An 18,878-nucleotide genomic window follows, 5' to 3' on the forward strand; every position below is an offset into this window, starting at 1 on the left:
TTTGTCTTAAGGCCCAGGGTCTCTACTGGTCCATTGGCTGTATTAAAAGACTTCCTGTGTGCACAGTGTGTAGTGTTCCCAGTAGGTGGCTGCTTTGCCAGTGACACTCTCTCTTTCTGCTCCTGTCATCTCACAGGATTAAGCTTAGGTTTGTTTCCCCACACACACTAATGGCACACCAGTATTTGCTGGCCCATAATTTATTTGACTACAGTGTATGGCTGTGGACTGAGAAAGGGCTAAAGTATTCTCTGACTAAAGGCAATCTCTTCCTTTTTGATAGTTGAAGAAGCATCTATAGGGAACCCAGAAGGACCATTCATGAAGGTGTTGCAGACCCGGAAGGAGAACACCACCATGGAACTCATTATTGAACCAGAGAAGGGCTATTCAGACAAAGAAAATGCCAATTACTCCAGCTCCATGGAAGAAGAGATCAACTTTAGTGATGAAAATGATGTTATGAGTGCACTAAATTACATACTGCCATATTTCTCTGAGGGAAATCTGGAAGATGTAGTATCAACAATGTTACCATACATTAAACTGCTGTTTTCTCATGAACAAGATTCAGATAATTCCTTGGAATCTGCGCAGAATGATACAGAAAGTCTTCCTCTTAAAAATGAATCCGAGTCCGGTAACTTCACTTACAAAAATAAATTGAATAAACTTTATTTTCTAGAAAATTTGTTAGATGCAGAAATTAATGAGGTTAAAAAGGAAGGGAAAACTGTTGTACAGAAGGAGAAGTATAATAATTTAGGTAAAAAATTTAAGCGAGAAATATTTGAAAAGAGATGGGAACCTGCCCAGGCAGAGGAAAGCAGTCTTGCAGAGATTGAGAAGGCAGAGAAAAGGCTCCACAGGATGAACAGAGTGCTCCAGGGGACAGGAAGCATACAGAAAAGGCATTTCAAGGACGTGAGTGCCAAGAGCCTGTGGAGCAAGCAGAGTGACCACACACCTGTGGAGAACATCGCCAAAGACGGGCAGCTCAGGAGCCCACCCACAACAGAGCTGCAGCAGCTCCATCTGGGGCAGAAGCCCAGGAAGTCAGGGGGAAATTCCTTCCACTCAGAGCCCTTGCTCCCAAAAAAACACAGGAAGGCAGTGTCTTCTTCCCCAGAACAGTCGCTGGTGGACGAGGCTGCCACTACAAAGTCTCTACCTGAGTTCATAGACAGACGAAAAGACTTGTCTTACACCATTTATGTTTTAGAAAGTGCAAATGCCAATGTGAAAAGAACAAAGGGGTCTAATCCTAATTTACAGTCTGAAGAGAGACATCGAAACCTTAGGAAGAAAAAATCTCATTTCCAGTTGATTGCAAAGAAGCCAGCATCCTCTGTAATGAGGAGCCTGGTAAATTCCCCTGCTGGAGGGGTCTTTTCATCTTTAGGAGACCTGAGTTATACAGAAAAGCCTATTTCAGAAATATATGCTGCTTTAGAACCTACAGAAAAACCGCTAGAAGAAAATCAGGCTGCAACAGATAATACTGAAGAAAACATCCTCGAACCAACCGTCATGATGCCTGAAGAAGCTGTATCAGAAAACGTACCCTCTGAGAATCCGGTTGTATATTCTAATGTGCCTACATCCTATGTAATTCCAACAGTTAAGCAAATCAGTGATCCACATTTAGAATTCGTCTTGGGGTCTCAGAAACATTCCCATTTCAAAGAATATGAGTACCCATTGGTGATGTCACCAGGTGAACACTTTGAGTCTCATCTAAACAAGCAGCTGCAGCCCCTTATCCCCAACAACGACGTGAGGAAGCTTATTTCTCATGTTATCAGGACTTTGAAGATGGACTGCACTGACTCCGAAGTGCAACTGTCCTGTGCCAAGCTCATCTCCAGAACAGGGCTCCTGATGAAGCTTCTCAGTGAGCAACAAGAATTCAAGTTTTCCAGGACCGAATGGGATACAGAGCAGTGGAAAAATGAGAACTACCTCAATGAGACCTCAGAATCCCACCTGGAACCAAGTCAGGTAAGAACAGTGCCGGAACATGGGGCCCCTGCCTTCTCAGTCATTCAAGCAGAAAGACCAGGGCTCCCAACTCCAGATCTTGTATTGGCCACACAACTCTAGCCCAGCTAAGTGATTCCCACAGTGCTTCTAAATTTATTGACAGAAGCCAACCTAAAACACAAAATATAGTAATTGCATTAGATAGGTAGCATGTTCGATTTGGTATGTTCTTTTAGAATCAGCGAGCTACTGAAGTATAAAATTTTTATTAGCATTTTTTTCTTACTATCATTTTGTTTTATAGTATTGGGGATTAAATTAAGAACCTTGTATACATAATATGCAAGGACATGGCCACTAAGCTATATGCTGTAGCCTATAGTTTTGCTTTTGTTTATTGTTTGGTTGGGGAGTTTTGTTTTGTCTTATTTTGTTTTGTTTGAGACAGTGTCTCACTAGGTATCCTGGAAATGCTGTGTAGACCAGGCTGGCCTTGAATTTACAGAGATTCACCTGCTTCCACCTCTAGAGTGCTGGGATTCAAAGTGTGTGCCACCTTGCCAAGCCCAGCTCTTAGTTTTATTGAGTCAAAGTCTTAATGTTAATCCAGGTAGCCTGGAACTCACCTGGTGTTCTAGGTTGTCCTTGAACTCCTATCAGTCCTCCTAGCCTAACTTCCAAATGCTAGATTATATACATAAGTTACCATGCACAGCTAGCCTTCACCTTCTCTCGTTCTTTTTTCTTTATCAGTTTTTAACAGCCACACAAATGTCCATTCACTTATTTTATATATTCCAGCGTGCAAAACAAGTTCCAGGATTCAGCTACAGCAACAAAGTCATCTTGGCAGTATCTGTAACTGTAGTCGTGACAGTTTTGATTATCATTTTCTGTCTCATTGAGGTAAGGACAACAGTACATTCATGTGTCCAGAATGTACCCTGTCTGTGTAATAGATTTAGAACCTGCGAACTGAAAACCTGAGCCATTACCCTCTGTCTACAAGTGATGTCCCTGTGTGTTCACGGGTATTCTGTCTGTGCAGCAGGGCTCCTCAGTGTCAGGTCATTATGTAACATTCTGATTTGGTGTCAGAGGGGTGGTTGGTGTGAGACACCGTGGGAGCAATGGAGAGTTCTCTGCCGGTGAGGATGGTGGAATTGTGAGTGTAGAAAGGCAGAGGATGTCCTCTGGCCACTGGAGAGACAGCATCTCCACTCCTAATGTGGCTGTGACCTCCCGGGAAGTCTCTGTGAAGTCCTCCATTGCTCTTTAGTTGTGTTTACACTTCGCCCTGCCCTTGCATTTATTCATACTTTCATTATTTCTTCTACCAACTTAGATGATAGGTTCTGTGAGAACAGTAAGCATGCCCTGTGTTTTGCCTGTAGTAGATAGCAGTGCTGTTCAAAGAAGATAAATGAAGCATTCCATCAATTCCACTATGAGGAATGATACAATCCAGTACTTACTTCAAATAGCATCAGAGAAAGATGTTTGGCATGCCTCTGTAGTCCCGGCTCTCGGAAAAGAGAAGCAGAGTGAGCCAGAATTCACAATCATTCTCAGCAATCTAGTGAAGTCAGGCCAGGAATATATGAAATGCTGTCTTTAAAAAAAGAGGTGAGCCAGGCAGTGGTGGCGCACGCCTTTAATCCCAGCACTTGGGAGGCAGAGGCAGGCAGAGCTCTGTGAGTTTGAGGCCAAATGGGTCTACAGAGTGAGATCTGGGACAGCACCAAAGCTACAGAGAGAAACCCTGTCTCGAAGAGAGAGAGAGAGAGAGAGAGAGAGAGAGAGAGAGAGAGAGAGAGAGGAGACAGAGGAGAGAGAGACAGAGACAGAGAGAGAGAGGAGAGAGAAGAGATGAAATAGTGACAGAGAAAAGCGACGGACAAACCAATGCTCCCATCATTTGAACACAGGGACCTGGGTCTGGAGGCTATATATATATAGCCTGTGCATCCTGTGCATGCTGAGCATATGCTGCATTCTAAGACACTAACACTTTGGATTGTTATTTTGTCTTTTTTTTTTTTTTTTTCCAGAACTGAGGACTGAACCCAAGGCCTTGTGCTTGTTAGGCAAGCGCTCTACCGCTGAGCTAAATTCCCAACCCCAAAGATTTACTTATTTATTATGTATACAGTGTCCTGTCTGCATGTGTGAATGCAGTCCAGAAGAGGGCGCCAGATCTCATGACAGATGGTTGTGAGCCACCATGTGGTTGCTGGGAATTGAACTCAGGACCTCTGGAAGAGCAGTCAGTGCTCTTAACCTCTGAGCCATCTCTCAGACTTTTGAAATGTCACCCTTTAATAGGTTAGTCAGTGGTGAAAAATGAATAAATGATAACAGAACAACTGACTGTTTTGTTGTCAAGTAATGAAAGCTTACTACGTTTTACCTTAAAGAAATGATGATAGAGAAAATAGAAGTAGTTCTAAAAATAAACATGTGGAGGTACAGAGCTGTCTAGTCCCAGCTGCAGAGGCAGAAGCCTTGGGTGGGTCTGCACACTGTGGCATCCTTAGGAGTGTCAGCACTGTGCCTACCAAGCACAGGACAGAGTTCTCCATTCACTGTCTGATGGGATCACAGACTCCTTCGGGGAAGGTAGAGCTTATCAAGCCTCTCCTAGGATGAAAGAGCCAACTTAAGGCCCAGTGGCCAAACCAAGAGTACAGCGCCCTGTTCCCCAATCCTGAAGCCTGCACCCGACCCTTCACACACACCATTGGTCAGTTTCACCACCTTAGAGACCAACAGGAAGTATTGGGAGTGTGGGGGTAAAATGAAACCACCCAAAGCATTGATACATTGCATGGAAAGACCACCCAGTGGAGAAGGAAAGTGTCTAGAGAAAGCCACTCATCTACCAGCCTGTGCCCGCTTCTTTATGAGTTATGCTCTCATTATAGAGGCTTTGCCACCTCAGGGAATCCAGGCACACTCTGGTACTGCTTTCTAGCACTTTCCTAGTGCTGTTTTGTCATTTGTACATGTCTCTCTCTTGATTTTTCTTGTTTGTTTCTTTGAGACAAGGTCTGATGTAGCCCAGGTTAGCCTGAAACTCACTATGTAACCTGGCTTTCAACCCTTTATCCCCATGCCTCCACCTCCCTAGTGGCAGGATCACATAAGCCATCAGACCCAGCAGTTATTTCTATTTTTTAGTCCTTCTAAAATTTATCTATTTTTTTAGTAGGATTGAGGCAGGGAATCTCTTTCCTCCTAAGTTAATATACAGTTTTTCAATCTTCTTTTGCAGATTTATTATTTTTATTTTGCATACATGCATGTGTGCATGTGTGTGTATGTGTGTTTGGGTATTTTGCCTGCATGTATGTTTGTGCACCATATGCACGTAATGCCTTCAGAGGCCCAAAGAGGGTTTTGGGACTCCTGGGACTGGAGTTACAGACAGTAACATTGTAAGCTGCCGTGCTGGGTGCTGGACATCAAACCACAGTGTTCTGGTAGAGTAGCATGTGCTCTTCACTGCTGATCTGTTGTCTCTCCCACCTTGGCTTTTTAAATTAAAAAAAAAAATATGAGTTGGGAGGCAGAGACAAACAGATCTCTGTGAGTTCAAGGTCAGTCTAATATAAACAGAGCATTCCAGGCCAGCCAGGGTTACATAGTAATACCCTGTCTCAAAACAGTTCATCTACTGTGCAGCGGGCACACACGTGGAGGCTAGAGGGAGGTTAGTCAGCTCTTGCCTTTCCACCAGGTAGACCCCAGAGATTGAGCTCACATCACAGTTAGGTTCGGTTGCAGCTGAGCCATCTCTTTGGTGCGGCTCTTCTAGTTTTTGAAGCTATAGGCAAGGCTGGCCTGTCATTTCTTCTTGATGTCCTATAGAAGGGTTGTGGAGCTCTTATCACGTAGGACTTTCACATCTCCAAGTTTACTCTACATCTGCTGTACTCAGAGTTTCTAGTTTGTGTTGAGGACGTGAGAAGCCATTCTGCGTGCAGGCGTGAATGTTTTTAATTTTTCAGACAATGCCATTGTTTAGACTTTGGGTATATACTTATGAACTTAAAAATATTTTTTGGCCAGCTAGGCATGGTGGTGCTCACCATTAATCTCAGTACTCGGGAGGCAGAGGCAGGCAGATTTCTGTGAGTTCAAGACCACCCTGCTCTACAGGGCAAGTTCCAGGACAGCCAGGACTGTTAAACAGAGAAACACTGTCTCAAAAAAAAAAAAAAAAAAACAAACACACACACACACACACACACACACACACACAAAATTGTGCTTTTCACTTTTAACAGAAATTATTTTTATTAGTAATTATTTGCTGAATTTTGTCTGAAATAACGAGTACAATGCACTAAGTGAAACCTGGAGGTTGGTATTGTGAAGAGACAAGAAGAGCAACCCAGGCTCCTGTGCTCACTGAGCAGGTAAGACTTTAGGTAAGTAAAAGGATTTAGAGACGTCCGCCATTGTTATCATCAGAATTGTTTTTTCCTTCCCAAACAGGTTTATTCACACAGAACGAAAGAGGGAGATGAAGAAAAGTCCACAGGGTAAATATGAGACAGTCTTTCAAGAAGAACATGAGAGTTAGCAGAGAACTTGGGATGCACCTAATTCCCTCATCTGACAGGGAGAAAATGGCCAGAAAGAATATTATCTTCTCTGTTGTTTTGCCTGGCTCCGAGAGGCGCCAGGAACTAGCATGGATGCCTCTGGTGTCTCCAGGCCTCTAGAGCACAGGGGTGGAAGCCATAGGTTTGGGCCGCACCACTGTGCTGGTGTCATGTGCTCCAACCCGAGACTCCAGAATTGGATGCTTTGGGGAAGAAGAAGGGGAGCCACAGTGTTACGGTGCAGGGCTGTGAGTAGAACATGAGACCTTCCTATGCAGAGAAGGGAACCCATCTTCTCATCCTGTCGGCCACCTTTTGAGCCTATTCTTCTGAATGAATGAGTGACACAAACCTCATAGAACTATAGCTGGGAGAGAATATGGACAATAGTTACCTTTCTTCTAATGAGGGAATGAAGTAGAATGGAAGAAATTTCTGGTCCTGTGGTCACTCTCTAGGGCATGTCAGGAAGAGGACCATTCTCCCTGGTGGGGCTCTAGTTTTTAATTCAGCTGTGTTCAGGCTTTGGTCATATTTCATTTCAAATCTGTATAGCATATATGTCTGGAAAGTGCACTCTGAGTTTTCTAATTGTCCTTGGATTGAGAAAAGATAGCGTGTGTGTGTGTGTGTGTGTGTGTGTGTGTGTGTGTGTGTGTGTGTGTGTGTTGGTGCTAGTCATGTGCTTTACTGCCTTTTTTTTTTAGACAGTGTTTCACACTTAGGCTGGCCTGGAACTCACTATGTAGCCAAGGCTGGCCTGGAATTCACAGAGATCTGCCTGCCTCTGCCTCTCGAGTGCTAGGATTAAAGGCGTGCACCACCACGGCCCAACTGGCCTCGAACTCTTGTTTTAGCCTCCCAAGTACAGGAATTATAGGTATGATCCATCATGCTCAGCCAGTCGAGCCCTTTAAAATGTTCTCATGACCCACTGATCAGAGGCAGTCTGCAGGGTGAAATTCTGTGAGTCTGTCAGCTGTGCTCTGGACTTGGGCATTGCACTTGGAGGATAAAGCAGCTAGACACGCAGGAGCAGCCCCTCCCTCACCTCAGCAAGTCTGCATGGGAGAGTTGGTCTGAAGGAGGGCAAAATGCTCCAGCCCAGGGTGGCTTCTTCAAAGGGATATGTTTGTTGAAAAGGATAAGTGGAGCTATTGTCATGCTGGTGCCTTGGCTATGCTCCAGGACAAGCCACATACAAAAATCTCCCCAGAGGCATTGTGGGGCTCTTAGAACAGACTTGGAAAGTTCCTAGAAGCCAGACATGCATGGAATTGTTCTCAAGTCCCAGTGCTGGGGTGATTTTTGTTATTGGGAGAGCCAAGATATCCCCTACACACACACACACACACACACACACACACACACACACACACACACACACACAATTAACACAATCACTAACTGTCTTCTTGCATGTGTTTTCTTTCAAGGAGTAAGAAATGCTACAAGGACAGTAAGAGTCAGGTAAGCCTGAGACTCGGTGCTGTGGCTGGAGAAGGCAGGGGTTAGCAGAACTAATGTCTCCCCTTCTGTTTCCTAGGAAAGATTTGCCTGGTTAAGGTGGCCACAGTGGCTTACAAATATATTCAAAAGTGACACAGAAAAGAAAAGCGGGACTGAGGATCTGCAGTCCAAGGAGTTTTCTACAGAGGAGGAAATTACTATTCATGATATATCTTGGTAAATGTCTAGCACAAGTAAAGAGCTTAGGGCAAGTTTCACATTTCAATGCCTGAAAGCCTTGGCCTTTCTCTTCTTCCAGGGGGACCAAGGAAGAAATCACACCCATGCCGAAATCGTCAGCCACTGAAGCAGAAGAGAGTGAAGGAGCCGAGGATGCTGAAGTTACAGAATGATCTGCTATCCTTTATTAATAAATTATTTTTTGTAGATTTGTGGTTGTCCAGGGCCTTTGTGAATAAATGAAAATCAATGCATAGCAGTTGATATTGTGGGCCAGTAAAGATGGCTCATTATGGAATCTTCCTTTATACTGTGTGAATATATATCACTGATTGTGCTGCAAGCCTCAGGCAAATGTATGGAATCCAGCTACTATGACCAAAGCTACTACTTGGAAAGGTCAAGGACCTTTCTGAAGGTCAAGCCATGGCTTAAGAAGTCTTGGTGATATTTTAGCTTTTGTATATATATTCACCGATTCCCACAATGATTTTCTTGTATGCTATGTGTGGTTCCAAGAACTCCAAACTGTATTTATTTAAAATACCTATCCATCCAAGGCCATACGATCTCGTGAACTAAGGTAGCACCCTTATGGAAACAACGTCTGTCTCCTAGGTCAGGCAGATAACTTTATTTCTTGTGCAATTTAAGCCCAGACCCTTCTTTCTTATACAGCCTTACTAACATTATAGACTCCTAACGTCTTACCTAACCACTTCTAGGGATGTAGACTGAGCACATAAATCCCCTTTTCTTGATATACTAACCGATCATTAGCTCACAGTTGACCTCCTTTACCACTCCCTTTTTGGGTTGTAAAAGAAAACCTGATGGTCACTCCCCGAGGAAAACTCTTGTCTGCCTTTATGACCCTGTAAGAACTCAAACCTAGTGACTGTACTCAGCCAGATGATTGCTTGGTTTTATAACTGAATACCTGAGACACTTGAAAAAAAACTGAGAGGCATAAGGAGACTTAGAATTTTTGGAGAGAGGACTTGAGGACGAGATGGAGAAGAGAAAAGAGAATGGAAGAACTACATGGGTAAGAACTGGAAAGGAACTAACTAGATGGTGAAGAACTAGATTGAAAGGCTAGAAGAGAGTACTAGAGGAACAAGATGGAAGATGAGGAAGAGCCAGCTGGGGAAGAACAAGATGAGAAAGAAGGAGATGGGAGAGGACCTAAGATGGAAAAGAATTGGATGAATGAGAACCTAGATGTGGCAGAACTAATATGAGAGAATTAAGATAGAACTTAGAGGGGACAGCAGATAAAGGTAGAGACAAATCAGGCAAGAAAGGAGCTAGGCATGAGAGCAGAATAGAAGCTGTGTAGAGAGAGAACTGACAGAATAATAAAGTGTATGGACTAAGGTATTTCGTGTACATAGATTCATTTCATATCATCAAAGATTAAATTAACAGCTGGTTGTAGATTCTTCCCAGACCCTGGGAGGGGATTATCGAGGGGCTGGGCCCCCATAGTCTCTGATTGCTTTAATTAAAGAAGCTGACTGGCCTATAGCTAGGTAGGTAGGATAAGGTTAGGCAGGAGAACCAGACTAAGAATGCTGAGAAGAAGAAGCAGGAGGGGGTCTCCAGAGATGCCATGAGACACAGAGCAAGCAGGATGGGAAGTATGTGCATGAGGTAAATGAGCCTTGGGGCAGCACATAGATTAATAGAAATGGGTTAAGTTATAAGAGCTTGTTAAAAACAAGTCTAAGCTATCTGCTGAACGTAATTAGTAATAAATCTCTGGTTATTTGGAAGTGGGAGGCCAGGACAGAAAAGTCTGCCTACAGAGGTGGTGCCCAAATGTGCAGCACCTACATACACATAAGACCTCAGAAAGCTTTAAAAAAAAGGTTATAAATACACAAAAACAGAGCCACATGCAGCTTCCTAGTCTCGTGTCTTTCAGGTCAGCCATGGTACAGAGACATGTCTCCCGGCTGCTGCCTGCGGGCTTGAGCTACCAGTGTGAGCCAGTTGCCAGCACACCATGAGCTAAGCAGCATAGTGGGTTTAAGTTTTGCTCATGCAGGCAGAAAAGATTACAGATAGGCAGTAAAGACAGATTCAGACAAAACCTGAACAGGTTACAGTGTGTTAAAAAATGTACAAAAGCTTGGGAGAGAAAGGAGAAAAGGTATATAGACTGTCATAGAAAAAGTATAGTTAAAAGTAATAAAGTCCTTAAAGAAGGAGTAAAGTAATATTTTTTAAAAGCCACATAAAGATGGAAAACTTGCAGGGAGTCTGGATCTTGTATGTTATTGTATTGTCTTTGAATTTTTTGATTGTTGATGAACAAGTGACAGCTGCTAAGAGATTTGATTTTGAAAGCTATTAGATTAAACCAACCTATGTATTTTAAAAATATCTTAACTTCAAAATAGAAGTCAAAAGTTATGTTGCTTTGGAGGAGAAGATATGCTTTTATTTCCACAGGAAATGAGAGGCTGTGAATTCATTCCAGGTTGATATTCAGATTTGATTGGGAAAGCCCCCCGCCCCCCCGAAAAGCCTGACTATAGATATAAAGAAATAAACCTAGAAAAACTACAAAACAAATAACATATATTACCTACTGAAACATAAAACAAAAATTCATCTTTGGCTAACTTGTGTACACACAGTTTATACTTGTATTAATACAGAAATGTGTGTTACTTTTAAAAGCTTCTGTACTTTCATAATGAGGAGACTGAACAGCGGTGAAAACAGATGTCCCAGGTGATCCAACATCTCAGAACATCTCTGTTAGTCTCCTCAGTATTCTACACCCAGAACAGCTTCAGAGCTGCTGGCGAAGATGCTCCAGCCTCACAGTCTACTCCACCTAAGACTTAACAATTATCCTGGTTTTCTCAAGGTTTCCCCAAAGATACCAGCAACCACAGACAACAGGAAGTAGTCTAAAGAACAATATCCACATTCCCAAAAGATGGATTATGGATGTTATCATTTAATGGAGGTTGGTTACAAGTTGTTATTAGTCATAGTTAAAAAAAAAAAGGCTAAACAAAAGAGTTAAATTCAAAGATCTCTGTCTAAAAGATAAAAGGGATAGGATATAGAAATGATGAGATAAAAAGGTAGATTATTGAATCTACTTTAATCCAAAAAACTATTAATCTTAATATATTGTGGGAGCCTGTTCTTGGGTTCCTCGTGGCTTTACCCAGCAGGTCTGCATAGAGGATGATCAGGACCACAGGCCTGAGTGCAGGTGTCTGAGATGGTCTGCACTTGGCTGTGCTGGGGGAGGAGGTCTTTTGCTCCACCCCTTGGTGTCTCTATAAAAACCCTGGGGCAGAGGCAGTCGGGGCCCATTGGAATAGGTTCCAGGCCCTCTCGAGGCTATCCTTTATTTTCTGTTTATCTCCACAAGATTCTCCACTATAAATCCTTCTAATATTTCCTGCTACTTGCACTCAAGAAAACTCTGGGAAGCTGTGGGGTTGATGGGTAAACGCCCCCACAATATATCTTACATTGGTATGAATTTTTGTTTATTGATACAAATTTGAAGTTATTTTTGCTATACTATATGTTTCTACTCTTGTTTGGGGTATTGTGCTTATGCAACTCATTTAAAAATGCAATGTATAATTAAAAACAGGTTATTAGTCATCTATAATAATCAAACTTGTAATCATATTAGATATATTTTCAAGGTTAAATAGATATATTTAGATAGATGTCTTCAGAGACTTACAGAATATGCCACTTAATATATTTAAATAACCTAAGGTGCTATGGATGTCTTTATGTTGTGACTATGTGTTGCTCTGATTGGTAAATAAAGCTGTTTGGCCAATGGTGAGGCAGAATAAGGTTAGGTGGGACATTCCAACTAGAGAGAGGGGAAGGAGAAAGGCAGAGTCAGAAGAAACTGCTTGCTGCTTCCAGGAGAAGTAAGATGTAAAGTACCAGTAAGCCACAAGCCATGTGACAAAGTATAGGTTTATAGAAATGGGTTAATTTAAGTTATAAGAGCTAGCTAGCAAGAAGCCTGAGCCATTAGGCCATATAGTTTGAAAATAATATAAGCCTCTGTGTGTTTATATGGGTCTGAGTGGCTGCAGGATTGGGCGGGACACAGGAAAACTTATAGCTACACTAAGGCTTTTCATGACAAACACATCTGCTCCTGGCAGCACCAATTTACTTCAAAGAAGATGATGGATATCAAAGAAACTCCATATGAAGTGTACTTTAAGGCAGGAGCTAGCCATTTGGGCAGAGAAATTGCCCTTACCTAATTGCTGACAGTATACTGTCCAAACTGGACCAGCAAGAGACACACACACACACACACACACACACACACACACACACACACACACAGACTGCCAAACTTTGCCAAGACAAGGTAAGGCAGTCCTTCAAAATTCCCTGCTTCTTAAAAATGTCAGCTAGATATACTAGGCCTATAGGCCAAAGATGGATGTCCCAATGTTACAGAAGAACTTTGGGTGACTGTCCAGGCAGCCAGATGTCCCTGTCAGTAGGTAACATTGCTCCTTTCTGGGATCTTTGATGGAGTTGAAGACTGGATAATTAAAGTTTTCCTCAGTTATGATAAAAGGTAAGTTAGGTATAAAACTTTCAACTCACAAAGATAAGATAGATGATGGAATATTTTCTCTAGATTTGCCAAATACAAATGGACTATATGTTATAACTGATTCTTACTTGATTTTTTTTGTGGTATATAATTTTACTATATTAATGTTAAAACTTTCCTTTTTTTATTTAGACAAAAGGGGGGAATGTGGAATATTCCTTTACACTGTGAATATATGTCACTGATTGGTTTAATAAAGAAGCTCACTGGCCTATACCTAGGCAGAATATTGTTAGGAGAACCAGACTAAGAATGCTGGGAAGAAGAAGCAGGAGGGGTTTTAAGATGTCATGAGGTGCAAAGCAAGCAGAATGGGAAGTATGTATGTGAGGTAAATGAGCCTCAGGGCAGCACATAGATTAATAGAAACGGGTTAAGTTATAAGAACTAGTTAAAAAACGAGTCTAAGCTACTGGCTGAGCATTTATAATTAATATTAAATCTTAGTGTGGCCATTTGGGAGTGGTTGGCAGGGCAGAGCTGATCTCTGATCTCCACGGAAAACTCTGCCTACAGCTCATTGTGTAAAAGCAGTTGCCATGTAAGCCTTGTGACCTGAGTGTGATCCAGAACCCAAGTAAATAAGATGAAGTGGTGGTGTGAATGAAAATGCCTCCCCTAGGCTCATATATTTGAATAATTGGTCTCCAGTTGGTGGAACTGTTTGGGAAGGATTAAGGAGGATAGGGTCTTGCTGGAGGAGGTATGTCTGAGGGTGGGCGTGAGGGTTCAAAAGCCCAGGCAATTCCCATTTCTTTCTCCTCTCCCTCTCTCCTCCCCCCACCACATCACTCCCTCTCTCTTGCTCTCTCCTTCCTTCCCCTATAATAATTTTTCTTTTTGTTTATTCTTATACAAGCATCCTGATCACAGCCTCTCCTCCCTCCATTCCTCCCAGTCCTTCCCCCCATGGCTACCTACCCTCTGTTCCAGATCCACTGCTCCTCCATTTCCCTTCAGAAAAGAGGAGGCCTCCCAGTGATTCAACTGAACACAGCATAACAAGATGCAATAAGACTAGGCACAAACCCTCATCGAGGGTTTAGCCTTATCAAGGATAAACAAGGCAACCCAGTAGGAAGAAAAGGGTCTCAAGAGCAGACAAGAGTCAGACTCCTCCACTCACACTGTTAGGAGTCCCACAAACACCCTAAGCTAAACAACCACGCATATATGCAGAGGACCTAGCATAGACCCATGCAGGCTCTGTGATTGCTGCTCCAGTCCCTGTGAGCACCTACGAACCCTACTTAGTTGATGCTGTGGGCTGTGTTCTGGTGTCCTTGGCCCCTCTAGCTCCTACAATTTTTCTTTCCCCATTCTCTGCCTAATGTTTGACTGTAGATCTCTGTATCTGCTCCCATCAGCTGCTGGAGGAAGCCTTCCAGATGATGATTGGGGTAGGCACTGATCTATGAGTACGGCGAGCTCCTCGGCCAGCGAGGAAGAACGACCACCACTCAAGGATTCTTCTCAGATCACACTTTATTGGAGCACCTCTTGATTAAGGGAGAGCGGGAGGTGAGGGGCCCCGAGGACTAAAATGCAGCTGCTTATATAGGGAATCAGGCAAACGTGCCGTACTGGGATTGGGTCCCGCCAGAATGCAAGCACGGGGAGCCACGGGATAGGCTGAGGACATAGAGCCAATTATCATATACGCGCATGTGCAGGCCTCGGGACAGGTAGTCCTAGGAGCATAGCCAAATATGGAGTTGTTTACAGCTGGGCTACCAGGAAGCCAGCACCATCTTAGAATGGCGGCTCCCTACGTCTCCCCCCTCTTTATTAATTAAGCAGCAGGAGAGAGTATAGGTCTGATTTCTGCAACACAAGTATTTCATCCAATCAGGTCCCCACCTCATGATGTGTTGACCGATCGAAGGTGAGTGATAATTGTCCACATACCTTCCCAAGTGCAATGGACTAACCAGTCCTAAGGGTGCAAAGGCTATGTGAACCCATATGCAGTCAGACTTGCTCTCCTTGAAGGAAGGAAAATGTCCTACACTTCAAGTGCAATGCACGAGCCTGGCATCCTGTGCTCAATACAAGTAATATGTGAAAGCTGTCCACATACCTTCCCGAGTGCAATGGACTGCCAGTCCCAGGGGTGCAAAGGCTATGTGGATATTAGTTGTTCTTTAAGGCAGAAAGCCAGATCTGAAGGGAGGAGCCACACTCCAGAGCGGCTAATGCTTGAGTGATAATGACCTTGTCCTTTTTTGTACGTGCTCGCAAACGGCAGACCAACCACAGACAAAACACGCATCCTCCAAGGCAGCATGCCAAAAATATACCCACCCCCACCCATTCTTTAAACAGGGAAAAGGTAGAAGCAATCCAGGAGGACAGTCCCTCTGCCAAGCTGAGGTCCACTCATGTGGAGTTGATGGTCACCACTGCCACTCTCAGTTTTTCCAGAGTCTCTTCAAATTCTCCAGACCAATTCCCTATAAGATAACTAGACAGTTGTTTAGACAAATTCGCTGCTCGGGAACCATTCTGGAACTGCACGCTAGTGACACACAAACCAGGCATTCTCCACTCACAGCCCAACTGGGCCAGTTGCCAAAGGATGTCAACTTGTTCTTGTACCAAGTCAATGCGCTGGTTAAGCACCATAATGCCGCCTTTCAACTGTGCATTTAGAGAAGTAGAGGTATGAAGGATGGTTTGGAGCCATTAACTCCTTCCACCTGAAGAGGCTGAAATGGCCAAGCCTGCATCTCTGGAGACAGGGACTAGCTGTAGCAGTTTGAACCTCCACTGCAAAGGTGATGTCTAGCACCTGGCCCCCAGCCAGCACAAGGATTCCCCATAACCTCTCTGAGAATGATTAGAATAACAAGTAAATGTGTGAACGCCATAATTCCCTCCTTGGAGCATAATTAAAAGAACTACATCAGAGCAGCTACCATTAATACCACACAGCATCCATTTATTAAATGGATTCATACAAGTGTCCTGGAGGAAAAGTAGCATAGGAAATTGTTTTCTTATAGGTTGTAGGGCCATGTCAACATATAACTGACACATAGTGGGGCTATTAGCCATTCCTTGGGGGAGGACCCTCCATTGGTAACGCTCATCAGGATGCTCATGATTGACAGATGGTAAGGTAAATGCGAATCTCTCTCTATCATTAGGATGTAACGGAATAGAGAAGAAACAATCCTTAATATCTAATACCATAATTGGCCATGCCCAGGGAAGAGCGGACAACAGAGGAAGTCCCCTCTGTATGGCTCCCATAACTTGCATTTGATTATTCACTGCTCTTAAATCATGTAGTAACCTCCACTTTGCTGATTTCTTCTTGATAACAAATATAGGAGTATTCCATGGGGATATAGAGGGCTCCACATGTCCTAACTGTAACTGTTCTAATACTAACTCTTTAGCTGCTCCTAATTTTTCTTGTGATAAGGGCCACTGAGGAACCCACACTGCCTTATCCGTTCATTAGGTCCCTGAATAATCTTAGTCAAATTTCCTGAAATTTCTCCTTTATTTGGTAATGATTTCCAAGCTTTAGAATAAATCTCATTTATCTGTTGATAAACCTCAATAGGATATGCCGTCTGATTTACGGTCCATTGTCCTTGACCCAGTAGCATGTCAGCCGTCCACTGTGGTCGATTATTCTGAAGATTAACTCTAGCTTGTACCTGAGCTCTATCTGTGACTATAGATTTGAAATCCAAGTACTGTCCTGTAGTTAAACATGCTCTAGCTATTTCGAACCAATCTGCTGGAGTCATAGCCCGAGTAGTAAGCCTAGCCAATAATGTTAAAGTATAACTGGCTGTTACTCCATAGGCTCAAGCAGCCTCTACCAGGTCTTTTAATTGATTATAAGGCACAGGTTCATGATATCTGTTGTTTGTGGGTCTTCAAAAACTGGAAATGCGAACGCTAGCCGCACCCAGGTGTCTCTCCTGATAAAATGACAACCTCCACCTGTTTGCAGATACGAAGGTGGTGCCGAGGGTGGGTGCAGTCCTGAAGGCACCGTTGGTTTCGCATTCACCCCAGCAGAGACATTATAAGGAGGAGGGCGCCGCCGCCCATATCTTTCTTTCTCATATTCAGCGGTGGCTTCCTCTAAATCCTCCTCCTCATCAGGGTCTAACTCATCGTCAGACAGATCAAGTTCTGTAAATTCCTCTAATACTGGATATAAAGGGTTCCCTTTCTTTTCTGAATTCTCTTCCTTCTCTGGTTTATTTTCTTTATTTTCCTTTTCTTTATTCTTTTCCTTCTTTTTAGGCCTACTCAAGTTCTCCCTTTAGAGTCTGATTCTGATAGACTATCCTGGTGTTTGCTTAATGCTTTGCGTCCCTCTCTAATAATCATAAGAAGGAACACGAAAGCAAACACAAGTGGATTAATCCCAGCAATCAGCATACCTGGAGAACTTACCGACGTCACCACTCATGTGTTGAGTTCTGAATCCTCTTCGACCCCTCACCTGGTGTCCGAAGTGTCCCGGGTTTCGGCACCAGTTGCGGCGAGCTCCTCAGCCAGCGAGGAAGAATGACCACCACTCAAGGATTCTTCTCAGATCACACTTTATTGGAGCACCTCTTGATTAAGGGAGAGCGGGAGGTGAGGGGCCCCGAGGACTAAAATGCAGCTGCTTATATAGGGAATCAGGCAAACGGTGCCGTACTGGGATTGGGTCCCGCCAGAATGCAAGCACGGGGAGCCACAGGATTGGCTGAGGACATAGAGCCAATTACCATACTCGTGCATGTGCAGGCCTCGGGACACATAGTTCTAGGAGCATAGCCAAATATGGAGTTGTTTACTGCTGGGCTACCAGGAAGCCAGCACCATCTTAGAATGGCGGCTCCCTACATATGAGTATAGCAGAATATCGTTAGGAATCATTTCAGTGACTTTTTTTTTTTTTGTGGTCAGTTGTGAAGAAACCCTTGCACAGTGGGAGCTCCCTCGTGGACCCAAAACCCAGAGTAGGCACAAACCACACCTAAACACCTGTCTTCACAGAGAGACCCTTTATTAAGTGTTGAAAAAACAGCAAGTGATCTTGCAGGTATAATTTTTAAGAAAAGAAGAAAAGGGGATGCCTGTGTTAGAGTGGGCTTAGGGTGTGATGGTTTATTTTGATTGGGCATGTTAATTAGGTAAACCAAAAGGGGCTTTGATCGCTGGACTTCAGTAGTCATCCTTAGGAATGAGTCTGGTATAAAAACATATCCAAGTCGGGCGATGGTGGTGCACGCCTTTAATCCCAGCACTTGGGAGGCAGAGGCAGGTGAATCTCTGTGAGTTTGAGGCCAGCCTGGTCTACAAAGCGAGTTCCAGGTCAGCCAGGAATGTTACACAGAGAAATCCTGTCTCGAAAAATCCCCCCCCTCAAAAAAAAAAAAAAAAAAAAAAAAGGACATATCCAAATATGGGAATAGACCTTGATGGCTAGCTTTAGGGGGATGTATAATCTGTGGTTTATAAGGGAGAGGCAAGGGGGAAAAGGCAAGGTCTGCCAGCGCCATATTTGCCCCGGCTTGCTAGGGTCCTACAAGTCATGTTTGTTCTTTCCCTGGGTCTCTGAGCCATCCAGTTTCCGGTTCCTGGCCATCCAAAATATACATTTGAGGAGCGGAGAGGAGAGACGGTTCAATGTCTAAAAGCTCAGTCTCACAACTCATCATAGGAGATCTATCTGATGCCCCTTCGTGGACACTAAGCATGTACGTGGTGCCCAAATATACAAGCAAGCAAAACACCCGAACACATAAAATTAAAAAAAAAAAAATTAAACCTTGGAATTGAAACGTTAGACTCTTGTATCGGGCAGTGAGACGGGAGTAGAATAAACCCAAATGCCCGCCCTGGAGGCGGGGTCTGAGGGCGCCTGGAAGATTGGACCCGCCCCTCACCTTTGTGGCTCCGCCCCCACATGGCCTGCGCAGTCGCGCGCGCTA

At 43.7% G+C, this 18,878-nt stretch overlaps 1 protein-coding gene across 7 annotated transcripts in view; it reads left to right on the forward strand.

Annotated features, from left to right (window-relative positions):
* Nucleotides 1–8,491, forward strand: part of LOC114702267 (leucine-rich repeat-containing protein 37A3-like) — a 52,614-nt gene extending 44,123 nt beyond the window's left edge. For 5 of the 7 annotated variants that reach the window (XM_037201574.1, XM_028882661.2, XM_037201569.1 and 2 more), the window contains 6 exons: nucleotides 284–2,001; nucleotides 2,785–2,889; nucleotides 6,484–6,530; nucleotides 8,030–8,063; nucleotides 8,140–8,279; nucleotides 8,362–8,491. In XM_037201574.1, the coding sequence (XP_037057469.1) occupies nucleotides 284–2,001; nucleotides 2,785–2,889; nucleotides 6,484–6,530; nucleotides 8,030–8,063; nucleotides 8,140–8,279; nucleotides 8,362–8,455 (2,138 nt within the window). In that variant the 3' untranslated portion in view covers nucleotides 8,456–8,491. Of the gene's footprint in view, nucleotides 1–283; nucleotides 2,002–2,784; nucleotides 2,890–4,034; nucleotides 4,074–6,483; nucleotides 7,273–8,029; nucleotides 8,064–8,139; nucleotides 8,280–8,361 lie in introns of those variants that run through there. The other 2 variants (XM_037201572.1, XM_028882662.2) reach the window with 2 other exon arrangements.
* The last annotated feature ends 10,387 nt before the right edge of the window (nucleotides 8,492–18,878 follow it).

Source organism: Peromyscus leucopus, chromosome 8b, assembly GCF_004664715.2.
Source record: "Peromyscus leucopus breed LL Stock chromosome 8b, UCI_PerLeu_2.1, whole genome shotgun sequence".
Lineage (NCBI taxonomy): Eukaryota > Metazoa > Chordata > Mammalia > Rodentia > Cricetidae > Peromyscus > Peromyscus leucopus.